A 13,979-nucleotide genomic window follows, 5' to 3' on the forward strand; every position below is an offset into this window, starting at 1 on the left:
TACATTGGCAAAAATGCAAACATGTCAATATAAAAAGTGAAAAAAACCCAAAACAAAATAGGACAATTGCATAAAATATCATTGGATATAAATAATCAAAAGAAATTAAATAATATTATAAAATTATAGTAAAGTTGTCATAAGTGTTAGGAATAAATCCTATAGAGCAAACATGCAATAATACAGACTTCACATATTCCTAGTGACTGGTACCTGGCTCCACAAACATACCCAATCCAGGGGCCAATGGCACTGGGTAAGATGTGATTTTTCTTAAAGAGGCAGTACAGAGCTCGAGCTTGAGAGCAGGGAGGGAGAGCCGAGGGGGGAGATAAGTGATCTGAAGAGGACAAAAAAAAAACCTGATGATGATGATTACACTGGAAACTTTCTTAGTCCTGGCGAGGGTGTCAGATTGAATGCTCTGTGCGCATGTGCAAAGGTGTCCAAACTGACAATGCTTATGAGATGAAGATAGTGTGTAGCTTGCTTCTGGGCTCAAGGAGGAGAAGAGAAATCTACGAGCCGACAAGATGAGATCCAAGGCGAGGGCGCGGAAACTGGCCAAAAGTAAGCAGCTTTCTCTTTCTCTCCTGGGCATCCTGGTGATCCACTGATCCCCTTTCCTGTTGCCTGTGGATCCCTGTAGACAGATGAGCCGGTGCAGGGAGCCAGCACCTTACCCCCTTCCTCTGCTGAGGCTGCTGCCTAGATGATTATTGCCTGTGTCCCCCCTGTGAGTGAGCTGAGCAGGGCGCAAGAAAGTCACCCATGCCCATCCCCAGCCCCTGGGCGCCACAGCTTCTGCCCTGCTCTTCCAATTCCAGCATGGGACCCTGAAAATGGCAAATAAATGGGACAAGGAAACTTAACGAAAAGTTGACGAGAGGGAGAGCAACTTTTTTTTTTTTTCTTCTTTATTGAATCCTTCCAAGTGTTGTGAAATTATATTCCTGGCTGTAGAAATAGTGGGCGCTAGAGGGCTGCCCAGGACATAAGGAAGAGAGGGAGCAGCTTCACCAGACTCCATGTACAGAGAGGGGACGAGTCAGCAGCAGATTCAGGGCCAAACAGCCAGGGCTCCCGGATCCGGCAGTGGATTCTCTCTGGGTCTCATTCTGCCTTTTTCTGTGTGCATGGGATGCTCTGGGATGGGGTGGGCAAGGTGGGGGGCTGGGGGGGGGGCGCATTGCAATCCTGTGATTCTACCTCTGCGCATTCTAGTCCTATGGCTGCATTCACACTGGAGGTGTAGTGTGGCTGCAAACTAGGATGCGTCTTACTCTAGTGCTGGAGACTGTGATCACCGCTTGTCGCCGGAGTTTGGGATTCAGTGCTGTCACATGTCATTTACTTTCAGTTTCAATGTGGTTTTCTGTGTCCACTAGTCATAGATTCATTGACTGGTGCAAGGAAGGGAAGCAGTAGCATTGTAGTTCATTTTAGCTCTAATTGTATAATATTTCATTTTTTAATGTTAATTAATACCTTTAAATTATGTTTTCTATTTGTTCTTATGATTCTATTTATGAATAGTAAGAGATTTACCATATAGTCATATAACAGTATACATAGTTTCAGGTGTTTAATGGAATATATATATATATATATATATATATATAACTTTTGTCCATTGCAGATAGAGAGTGCAGCCATGAAGTGATGCTGCATTAATGCCCAGGGACCTGCACGCAGCTGCTGTATACACAGGAATGTTCGCAGCTCAGTAACACAGGAACCTGCTCACTTCATTTACCCCACAACCAGTTATTGCAGGGCGCAGCTGTTCGGAGAGGGGAGCTGTAATCAATGGTCAGCTCCAGGGCCCAGGAGGACTATTGCATGAAATGAGGGGCCAAAATAATAGGAAATAACACAGCGCCTTATCAATGGCCTATACAAATGGCACAACATTGATCTGAATTATTTAGAAAAATACATTTAATCATTTTATTTAAAATAATTAATTTGGAAATGTAAATAAAAAATATTTGAACTGTAAGCCACTTTCATATTATTATTATTATTATGCAGATTATTGGGGACAGGTTTGGGCATTTTTCCTGTGGAACCACTGGATATATTCGGGGAATTCTCCACCTGCGGCCGAGGTTCTCCAATATGGGGGCTGTGATTTTGGGAGAGTGAGGGCTGATTGGAATCAGGTGTCTCCTGCGCTGCAAGGCCCCAGCGTTTTATGGGGTTTCTGAGAAGGATTTTAGGGATCACAGTTCAAAACAGTAGCCTGGAGCTAAGGTTTCTCCATCCCCAGAGACTGCATGGGAGGAAAGCAGGAGCGCAGAGCCGCACAGAGAGGCGAGGAGCAGAGAGAGATATATACAGGATAATAGAGATTTATCAATATCCACAAACACATACAGTGGCTACATCAGGGCTGCCTTACCTCGGTGGGGACTCCCGTCCTGTGTGTTACCTGCCACACTATAGAGCATCCATGCATGGCTGCAGAGCAATCTCCACTCTGCTGCATCTGTATCAGGTTTTATCCAAGCATATGTGTGGGTTACAGTTCTAGGCATCGTTAATCAGTCTGAAGATGATGCAATACTGTTTATATATATATATATATATATATATATATATATATCTATCATCTATCTGTTATCTATCTATCATCTATCTATTATCTATCTATCTATCTATCTATCTATCTATTATCTATCTATTTTCTATCTATCTATTATCTATCTATCTATCTATCTATCTTCCTTCTCGTTCTCTCTATATATTACAAGTACCTGGAGAGCTTTCCCAGTTTGCCCTTTGTTATATTTGTACCTGCCAGATCACTGGCTTATAATGCAGCACTAGCTTCACACCAATAATGGGAGCATGTGTCACAAATGTCAATCATTAATGTGCAGGTAATACGTTGCCTTTTGTACAGATGATCAATTTCTCCTTATTAGACATTTCTGGTAGTGTTGATCTGCGGCCAGTGAAGGCATGTAACACCTCCACAGCCTTTTCTCCAAATATCTTATTAATTGTCAGGAGAGACAGGCTGACATTGATTCTCATGGATGACACAGGGGATTGTATGTGCAGTGATAGGTGACCACAGTCCTGGCACATGGGACTTGCTGTTTGGTCACAGTCCACTCGTGTTAGTGGCAGAGGATTCAGGGTTTGGGCTGCACCTTCTGGTTCTTGAGAGTGGGCTTCTGCTCACTTAGAAGGTGTTTGCTTTCCATTGTGCTCCCCTCCAGATCCTAGCCTTGTAACCACATGCTTCAGTCTTGGCCACTTTTTTCTTTCTTATTTAATATATTATTCTTTGGCTTTAAGGTTATTGCAGAACAAATCAATCACAAGAGTTAATATTTAGTTGTATGCTGGCCCTTTCTACATATGTCTCTCCTAGATAGGTAATATTCAGTTCTGCTTGTCCCCTATTTTCCTTTGAATGTAACCCCCTTAGTCCTCTGCTAGGTGGGCACACTCCTCAGAGAGGTTAGGAGGGAGAGGTGTTTTTTTGGGGGAGGACAAGCAGTAGAAACATTATTTAATTTTATGCTAAAACAATATTTCTCTTGTACAGAAAAAAAATCACTAATATTCAATTAATTGATTAATTGTCAGGAATTTCAGATCGGTTGTAAATTTACAGACAATGAGAAAAATAAGATATTGTAACAGATGAATTAGAAGTGACTATAATTATTTCTGTTCTTAGGAAGAAGGGAGAATATATATATATTTCCTTTTTTTCATTCAATAAAACCAGAGAATAAAAAGTGATAATAATAACAATAATAATAATAACAATATCTCTCTTTATCATGCTGTCAAGGATAATCATAGTAAAATATCAATATTATAACCCAATGCTGATACTACTAGAAATGAGAATAATTACACTCTAGTGCTGCTTTTTTCAGCTTCTACTAATAAATGAATATTACTGTTTCTGTTACTACTGTTAATAAGAATAACAAAACAGCAGTAAACTATCAACTAGTATATTATTATATTACATATTACATTATATTATAAATATTATATATATTATGTATATATTATATATGCTATTATATTATTATATTACATTCTAATATAATGTAGCACTACTATGCTACCACTAACACAACCATTTATATTAGCAATAATGAGTCCATACCCCTCTAATAATAATACTAATACTAATGAGCATAAGAATAGCATTAATAGTATGAATACAGTGCTATGTAGCTAACATATCCCTCTATACATTAATGCTACCACTATTATTATGTTACCTAGCACCACCTTTCATGGTTTATTCATATGTGAGCCAGAGCTAGACCATATCTCCATAGTTGTGGGATGAGGGGATGAAGAGGCTCTCTAACCTTAGGGAGAGGCAGGATTGGAACAAGGATTGTTGGCCTGATTTTAAGACTATCCATCTTTTAGTTTGTTGCTGCAAATAGAACAACTGGGGTGATTTTTTTTTTTTTTTAATTTAATTGCAGGGCATGAAATAATCATTTCACCGCCATTTGTAAGTTGTACATATAGCTGGTTTTTACAGTTGTAATCAGATGGTTACTGCATCACATTAGTTTCTGTATTGCACCATTGTGCCTGCCTCATTGTGTCACTGGAATCAATAAATAGGGTGCCGGATGTATTTTGTCATATCTCCCATAGGAAGGGTTGATACAGTAAGCTAGAATAGCATACACTTTATTTGGGCTTGATTTATGTAGTACTCAACTCCATGAACGCACAATGATGTCTAGTCATATATTAATACATATGTATATATATATATGGATACATGTATATATCTATATCTATAGACACACATATATATATATATATATATGTGTGTCGTATACATGTGTCCATAGTGCAGTCAGGAGCCTGTAGGTCTCTACATGGAGACATATATCCAGATCACTCAGCCGGTGCTGCTCTCCCATAGCTCCACTCCAGCCTCATGTTCTGACCCTGTACAGTATTGCAGTCATTGCTGACGGTCTGAGCCATGGGCACACGCTCCCAAATGCCTCCTTGTTGAAATGCACTCGTTTAGCATCTAGTTAGCACCCAACCTAATATTTTACCATGTCCCGATCGTCTCCAGTGAATGTTATTAACATCCTTTCTATTTATTCAAGCAATTAGAGGATACTAAGTGTTTCTGTTCCAGTAATCAAGTAGATGTATAATTAGGCTCAAAGGAAAAAAAAAATAGTCTGATTCTATAATTCTGCCGCGGTCTGTTTTGATTTTAATCTAATTTTGGGTCAAGTAAATTGTGTGTTAACAGGGGGAGCGTGTAGAGTGTTGTGGGTGGCCTTCCACGTCACATCCAGAGAAGGCCTGGGGTTACACATAGGTTGAAGTGTGGAAGAGAATAGATTTTTTTTTATTGTTTTCATGATAAATCACAAATTAGCTCATAGTATTTCTACTGATCTCCCAGGTGTCCCTCTTTTGCAGGAGAAGTTCCTACTTTGTACCCCTCTCTTCGCCCCATAAATGCCGCTCTCTTTAACCTGGCTGGATGTGCATAATTAAACTTACAGTATTGTTGTGAACCATGTGACTACTTCCTTACGTGATGACTGATGCATGTGGGTATTTCATCATTTTATTAAAAACAAACATAAAAATGACCTTGTTTAGCTATAACACCAAGTCACCATTTATAAGTGACCCTATTTGTCCACCCAAAATATCGTCAGACCTGTATACAAGGTCCCAAAGGTGATATATCATGATTTAGTCCAATGCCATGGAATTATGGCAAGGGTGTTAATGTTTTCCCCTAATCTACAGCTCATTGGGGTCTTTTTGGGACCCTTATCAGACTGTACAACAATGCAGAGGTGTAGCTCGATGCTCCCGACCCCCAAAGCAAACTCTATAATAGGCCCCACACCTATCCGGCACATGTGTGCTATAGGGCCTCCTTCACATGTTCATGTCTCCACTATATGTGGCTTCCGTTTTTTCTTGGATGACACATATAAATACTCTAACCTATACTTCTGTGCACATATCCATGTTTTTACACCGAACGTGTGTCCCTCCAAAATATAAGGAGACATGTTTTTTTTTTTTTTGGCAAGAGCTAATCGAAGTTTATGGGTCCATGAAAAATAGGTACAGCACACGGATGGCAACCATGTTCCTTCCATGTGCTGTACATGTTTAACATTGCAAAATATAAGAGAAGCTTTGTCAATTAATTCTTTGTTTAACCACATCTGAAAATCACTGATGACACACTGAAGGTGAAAACGGACTCACTGATGGTAATAATGGACACACAGATCACACACTGATGGTAAATATGGACACATGGATCACACACTGATGGTAAATATGGACACACGGATCACACACTGATGGTAAATATGGACACACGGATCACACACTGATGGTAAATATGGACACATGGATCACACACTGATGGTAAATATGGACACACGGATCACACACTGATGGTAAATATGAACATACAGATGACACACTGATGGTAAATATGGACACACGGATCACACACTGATGGTAAATATGGACACACGGATCACACACTGATGGTAAATATGAACATACAGATGACACACTGATGGTAAATATGGACACACGGATCACACACTGATGGTAAATATGGACACACGGATGACACACTGATGGTAAATATGGACACACGGATCACACACTGATGTAAATATGGACACACGGATCACACACTGATGGTAAATATGAACATACAGATGACACACTGATGGTAAATATGGACACACGGATCACACACTGATGGTAAATATGGACACACGGATCACACACTGATGGTAAATATGGACACACAGATGAAATACTGATGGTAAATATGGACACACGGATGACACACTGATGGTAAATATGGACACACAGATGACACACTGATGGTAAATTTGGACACACGGATCATACACTGATGGTAAATATGGACACACAGATGACACACTGATGGTAAATTTGGACACACGGATGACACACTGATGGTAAATATGGACATACAGATGACACACTGATGGTAAATATGGACACACGGATCACACACTGATGGTAAATATGGACACACGGATGACACACTGATGGTAAATTTGGACAAACGGATGACACTGATGGTAAATATGGACACACTGATGACACACTGATGGTAAATATGGACACACGGATGACTCACTGATGGTAAATATGGACACACGGATGACACTGATGGTAAAGATGGACACACTGATGGTAAATATGGACACACGGTTGACACACTGATGGTAAATTTGGACACTCGGATGACACTGATGGTAAATATGGACACACGGATGACACTGATGGTAAATATGGACACACGGATCACACCCTGATGGTAAATATGGACATACAGATGACACACTGATGGTAAATATGGACACACTGATGACACACTGATGGTAAATATGGACACAATGATGACACTGATGGTAAATATGGACACAATGATGACACACTGATAGAAAAAATTGACACACGGATGACATACTGATGGTAAACACTGATGGCACCAGTACTGGTTTTTCACGTACGTGTTTTATGCGGACGTGTGAGGAGGCCTAATATGGGTGAGTACTAATGTGGCCGAGTCATCTTTGTGTCTCTCTGGCACTTGGGCTTAGGAATGAGTGCTACCTGCTTATAGTCATTTATTAATATATAGGACCCCAAAGCCTAAAATTGTAAGAGCAGCTGCTGGTATCATTCACATGGAAGTAGCGAAATGTACCGGAATGTGTGATTATCAGGTGGGAGAAATGGAGGGTCAGGAATTTTCTTTTTAGTCCACCCCTTTGAGTCACATGGTAGTCAGAATCTTCTCGGTATGATTTGGCTGATATCAGGGAACAACAGATTGCATTCAACTGTACAGTAAAGCAAGTGATGCTAAGGCTGAGTTTACAAATTACAATTTCATTCATTCTGATCACATCTTATTGATCATAGAATTGCTCCTTGTACAATAATAATAATTTTTATTTCTATGGCGCCAACATATTCTGCAGCACTTTACAATTCAGAGGGAACGTTGCAAACTCCAAATTTATTAGCTTTAAAGCTGCAAATCCATGAAGACACCAGAGTAATTTCTGCTGCCATCAATAGTTCCAACATAGAATCCTGGGACTTATGGTTCATCAAATGCAATGGTGGTCTCGGCTGCCCACTCCCTACTTGTGCATTAGAAACGCCTGCAAGACTTTGTGCGTCTCCAGGGGTTTAGTCCCCATACCATCACTCGTTTTAGCTTGACCTACACTATGGTGTTGGCAGAATTCACATTGGCTCATGTTGACCCACAGCAAAAGCTCTGTGAAATTACCCCTTCCTCGTCATCCAGCCTCTTCTGAAGACAATCCCCCCCCAAACCCTCTCCCTTCCGCTTCCACACACAGGCACATGTCCACAAATTATTTTACAAACCTTTATTACTAGCCTAAAGCGGCCGAGCATATGTGGAGTATGTAAAATGTTCACATGTGATGTAACAGATTGTATTTCACAACAGTGCGGCCGAGTAATTCAAAGCTGTCGCTCGATGTAATTTTATACCAGGGATGTAACTACCAGGGAGCTGGCGAGGAAGAAAACTCCACTTTCCGTACTCCAACTCCCAGCAGGGCAAATACATCTGTGTCCAAACATCCATTGTGTGGGGCGAGTTGTGTCAGTCAGGGAAAGATCAAAGGGTTAATAAAAATGTGAATCATTGTCGCTTTTATCGCTGTTCTTTTGTGGGCTTCACTTATTCAGTCTGAGCAGTATTATTTTTTATAATATTATTATATTATAATTATTATATTATTATTATATTATAATTATTATTATATTATTAGATTTAATTATTATTATATTTGTAGTATAATAGAATTATACTAAAACCATTGGGAAAAAGTCCATCCTATACATTATTATAACGTGTCCTAGGTATTATATTCTGCCATTAATCCATGTGAAGCCAAAAAGAATCGTCCGATTCTCAGCCACAAAAAAAACGGCTGATCTTTCATCTGTATTTTCATCGGTGCACTATCTCTATGCCTTTTAAATTCCGTATGGCCTAGGTTTTTAGATCAGTGGCTAATAAAGTTCATAAGACCACATGGTTTCCTATGTTAAGAATTGCAATGTGTCCATAGTAATCGGATGTTATACAGTTGTTCCGTATGTGATCTGATTTTTGGGAGGCACCTATGGACGTGACTTTGCCAGGCTCATCCAGAATACAATACGGACTAATGCATGATGAGAATGTGGACATTTGGTCCCTGTGAAAAATCTGACATGTGAACAGTACAAATGCCTAACATTGGTCTGAGGGCTGTCTGTGTGAGGTCATAGACAGCACTTGGACTAAAAGCAAATTTATGTGAACATAGCCTATTATTAGAACTGACCCCTATAGCTCTTATCACATACTGACCTACAAGCCTTATTATGTTATAAAACTTCCAATACCTCTGTATTACACTTTTATTAGATAGTGAAATAATCTATAAACTGTTCTGTTCCCAGTGGTGGACGCAGACAGAAGAGGGCCCCTGTGCAAGAACAATATATGGGTCATTTCAGTAGCCCAGCAGCTCATCATAATGCACAATTCTACCTCCCTTGGAGGTGGTATTGGCCCCCTTACCTTTTAGGCCCCTGTGCGACTGCACATGCTCCAACAATGATATGTCCACCCCTTCCTATTTCACAATAGTATACATCGATCACCTACAACATTAAATCCACCATTCTAACATAGTACTGAAAAGACAAAAAGTAAAAAAATACTGGTGCATCTTTCTCTTCTATTTAAACCTTAGTAATGAATGTGATTATGTCCTTTTTTATCTGAAGAAGAGGGATATTCTGTTGAAAGGCCTTATTTTTAAAACAAACCAATAAATTTTATATTCCCATTCGCTTCCAAACTCCTGGAGCAGCATGTCCACGCTGGACTTTCCTCCCATTTCTCAACCAACCTGCTCTTTGACAATCTACAATCTGGTTTCCGCCCCATCACTCCACTGAGACAGCCCTGACCAAAATTACTAACAACCATCTTACAGCCAAATCAAATGGCCAATACTCTATACTCCTACTCCTGCTTCTAGACCTGTCCTCTGCATTTGACACAGTTGACCACTGCCTCCTACTACAGATCCTCTCCTTTTTGGCATCAAAGACCTCGCCCTATCCTGGATCTCCTCATACCTTTCCAACCGCACATTCAGCGTCTCACACTCCCACACTACCTCCTCATCACACCCTCTCTCTTTTGGAGTCCCCCAAGGCTCTGTTCTAGGACCCATACTCTTCTCAATCTATACACTTGGCCTGGTGCAACTCATAAAGTCCCACACATTCCAGTACCACCTTTATGCCGATGATACCCAGATCTACTTCTCTGGACCAGACGTCACCTCTCTGATCTCCAAAATCCTGGAGTGTCTATCAGCCATATCCTCCTTCTTCTCCCACTTCCTCAAACTGAATGTGGACAAATCTGAACTAATCATCTTTCCCCCATTTCACAGATCTTCCTTACCTGACCTATCTATAACAATTGACGACATCATGCTTTCCCCATACTGGAGGTCCGCTGTCTCGGAGTAACCCTTGACTCTGTCCTGTCCTTCAAACCGCACATCCAAGCTTTCTCCACTTCCTGCTGCCTCCAGCTCAAAAATATTTCCAGAATCCGTCCCTTCATCAACCCTCACTCTACTAAAATGCTTGTGCACACCCTCATCATCTCCCGTCTCGACTACTGCAACATCCTTTTCTGTGGCCTCCCTGCTAACACCCTCGCACCTCTCCAGTCCATCCTTAACTCTGCTGCCCGACTAATTCATCACTCTCCTCGCTACTCCTCCGCTTCTCCCCTCTGCAAATCTCTTCACTGGCTCCCACTCCTTCAGCTTATCCAATTCAAATTTCTAATACTGACCTACAAGGCCATCTATAACCTGTCTCCTCCATATATCTCTAAATTAATCTCCCGATATCTTCCCTCACGTAATTTCCGATCCTCCCAAGACCTCCTTCTCTCCTCCACACTTATTCGCTCCTCACCCAACTGCCTCCAAGACTTCTCCCGAATAGCCTCCATCCTCTGGAATTCTTTGCCTCAACACGTTCGGCTATCAACCACACTCGGATCCTTCAGATGGAACCTGAAAACCCATCTCTTCAGGAAAGCCTACAGTCTGCAATGATCCCCGCTGCCCCTTCACCACTACTGGAGCCACCGCCTCACCATCACTGGAGCTGCTGCAACCCCCCAACCTACTGTCTCCTTCCCCACCATCCTGTAGAATGTAAGCCCGAAAGGGCAGGGTCCTCTCTCCCTTCTATATCAGTCTGTGATTGTTAGTTTGTTTACTGTAAGTGATATCTGTAATTTGTATGTAACCGCTTCTCATGTACAGCACCATGGAATCAATGGCGCTATATAAATAATTATTAATAATAATATATATATAAAAATTATTCAAGTGCTAGTACTGGGAAATTTTTACTTTTTTCCCCTTGGACACTGTACATGCCAACCAGTGGCTGGATACATAATATCCAGGGGTTCACTTTGGTTTCTATATACATTTTTATATATAAATTATACAAGCGTTAGTGCCCAGTAATCTTTATTTTTTCCCCTTTGACACTCTACATACCAACCAGTTGCTGGATACATAATATCCAGGGTTTCACTTTGGTTTTTATATACATTTCTAAATATAAATTATTCAAGTGCTAGTGCCCGGTAATTTTTACTTTTTTTTCCCCTGGACTCTCTACATGCCAACCAGTGGCTGGATACATCATATTTGGCAGTTTGCTTTGATTTTTATATACATTTTAAATATAAATTATTCAAGTGCTGGTGCCCAGTAATTTTTACTTTTTTTCCCCATGTACACTCTACATGCCAACCAGTGGTGGAATACCTCATATCCGGTGGTTTGTTTTGGTTTTTATATAGTTTTATAAATAAATTAGTTGAGTGCTAGTGCCCAGTAATTTTAACTTCCCCCCCCATGGACACTTTACATGCCAACCAGTGGTTGAATACCCCATATCCAGGGGTTCGCTTTGGTTTTCATATAAGTTTTTACATATAAAATAATTCAAGTGTTAGTGACCGGTAAATTCTACTTTTTCCCCGCTGGACACTCTACATGCCAACCAGTGGTTGGATACACCATATCTGGGGTTTCATTTTGGTTTTTACCATGTCTCCATAATTGTTGTGTCTAGTCACAACACATCGTAAGGATCTTCATCCTCTGCCTTACTTTATTCAGATGCTTTTTCAATATTACATTCTCAGGATTTTTTATTTTTTTCGCTTCTCCAGCGATATATTGTGCTCTATGTACATGGACACGCAGCCCTATACGCAGCGAATTGTGATTCACTGGCTTTTTTGTCAATTTTATAACCTACAATGAACTTTTTTGCACTGTACATTAGTTCTTCTGTGGGATCGGGTCAGATGGGTCAGCCTTCGCCCCTCACATTCATTAATCAGCCTATGACCATGTTGCTGGTTGTCCTTTATTAGTACTGAAAACACCCCACAAGGCCTTGCATATTAAAGATGCCCTGATCCAGTTGGCTACCCAACAAAACTTGGCCCTTGTCTCTCAGATCTGTGTCCATTGCCCATTTTCTCTACTTTTCACAAATCAACTTGACATGTCTAATATACTTCCACCTAATATACCCTTGTTGTGAAATAATTAATGATATTCACTTTGCCTGTCAGGGATTTTAAAGGGACTTAAAGTTGTTGGCAAATTTTGTTGTTATAGTATAGTTTTCCTCACACTAACCAGCACATCTGTCCATATAAAGGATGCTGGTAGAGGAGTATGTGACCAGACCTGTCCATCAGCCCAGGAGAAGACATATCATTGATGCAGCCAGTATAGCCGTTCAGGGACCCAAGATGTAAGGGGGCCACTACCACCACCAAAGTAACAAGCAGCATCTACTACAGACATTATATATAGTGCTCTTGTCACGGGGCCCCCTTCTACCCATGTACCAGCCTCCTTTAATTGTAAAACATCTCTCACGGGAAACCTGCTTTTCTATTGGAGGAGGCTGATGAACAGGTCTGGCTCTGGTCACTGCGACTCCACCAGCAGCCATTGTTTGGACAGACGAGCTGTTTGAGGAAAGCTGAACTCCTAATAAGAGACAGTGGATGACCTCTTAAATATTTGATGACCTATCCATATAATGTTGAATGGGAGATAAAGTGCAGTATTCAGCAGCGGCCACTGAGCAATTTATGGGGTTTCTCTCTTCTGCTCTGTAAACCACTATCCAGCTACTGCTGGAGCCAATATCTTTGGATCATGGGGGAACTATACATCCGAACCCCACCAACTTCATTTTAGTGACCTAATGTTCCTTGGAAATGTCATCAATTATATCCCAGACAACCTCTATTGCTTTGCTCTTTTTATTAAACATTAACCTTTCACTATCTCACTGCACAACAGAGGGTAAAAGTGGACATACCATTGATGTGATATGTGTAGCTGCTCAGGGGTCCAAGAGGTCAGGAGGCCACTAACAACTCTAAATCAGGTGGAATTGGGCTTTACGATGGCTATTAACATACAAAGGGCCCATGCATGGTCCTTATACAGGGGCCTTCTTCTGTCTGCGTTCGCCCTTGCCAGAGAGAGATATTGGGAATCGGATCCTACTGTATAAGAAGCAGCTTATTATATAATATGGAAACCTCTGTGCAGTGTTCTGTGCCAACTAGGTTGAACATCTTTTTCTTCATTTTCTCGACCTCTTGCTCACTTTTTTAGCTGCACAAAGCCATAGACCGATGTTTTCTGGTTTCATATTTTTGCTATTCCCAAGACAGATACAAGTCACATTTTTGATAAAAAATCCAGGCAAAAAATTTCAGTTGTCCTTTATCCTTGCTA

General features: G+C 40.7%; 1 protein-coding gene and 1 long non-coding RNA gene across 3 annotated transcripts in view; one reads left to right on the forward strand and one right to left on the reverse strand.

Moving 5' to 3' along the window:
- Positions 1-375, reverse strand: part of LOC141074170 (uncharacterized) — a 5,788-nt gene extending 5,413 nt beyond the window's left edge. Inside the window, exon 1 of one of the 2 annotated variants that reach the window (XR_012227144.1) lies at positions 214-375. This is a non-coding gene — a long non-coding RNA (uncharacterized lncRNA). The other variant, XR_012227143.1, reaches the window with a different exon arrangement.
- A 92-nt stretch (positions 376-467) lies between these two features.
- Positions 468-13,979, forward strand: part of PRDM16 (PR/SET domain 16) — an 842,524-nt gene continuing 829,012 nt past the window's right edge. Inside the window, exon 1 of the mRNA XM_073561698.1 lies at positions 468-570. Coding sequence (XP_073417799.1) covers positions 534-570 — 37 coding nt within the window. The 5' untranslated portion in view covers positions 468-533. The remainder of the gene's footprint in view (positions 571-13,979) is intronic.

This window comes from Dendrobates tinctorius, unplaced genomic scaffold (assembly GCF_039654945.1).
Source record: "Dendrobates tinctorius isolate UK_male_01 unplaced genomic scaffold, ASM3965494v1 ptg000326l, whole genome shotgun sequence".
NCBI lineage: Eukaryota > Metazoa > Chordata > Amphibia > Anura > Dendrobatidae > Dendrobates > Dendrobates tinctorius.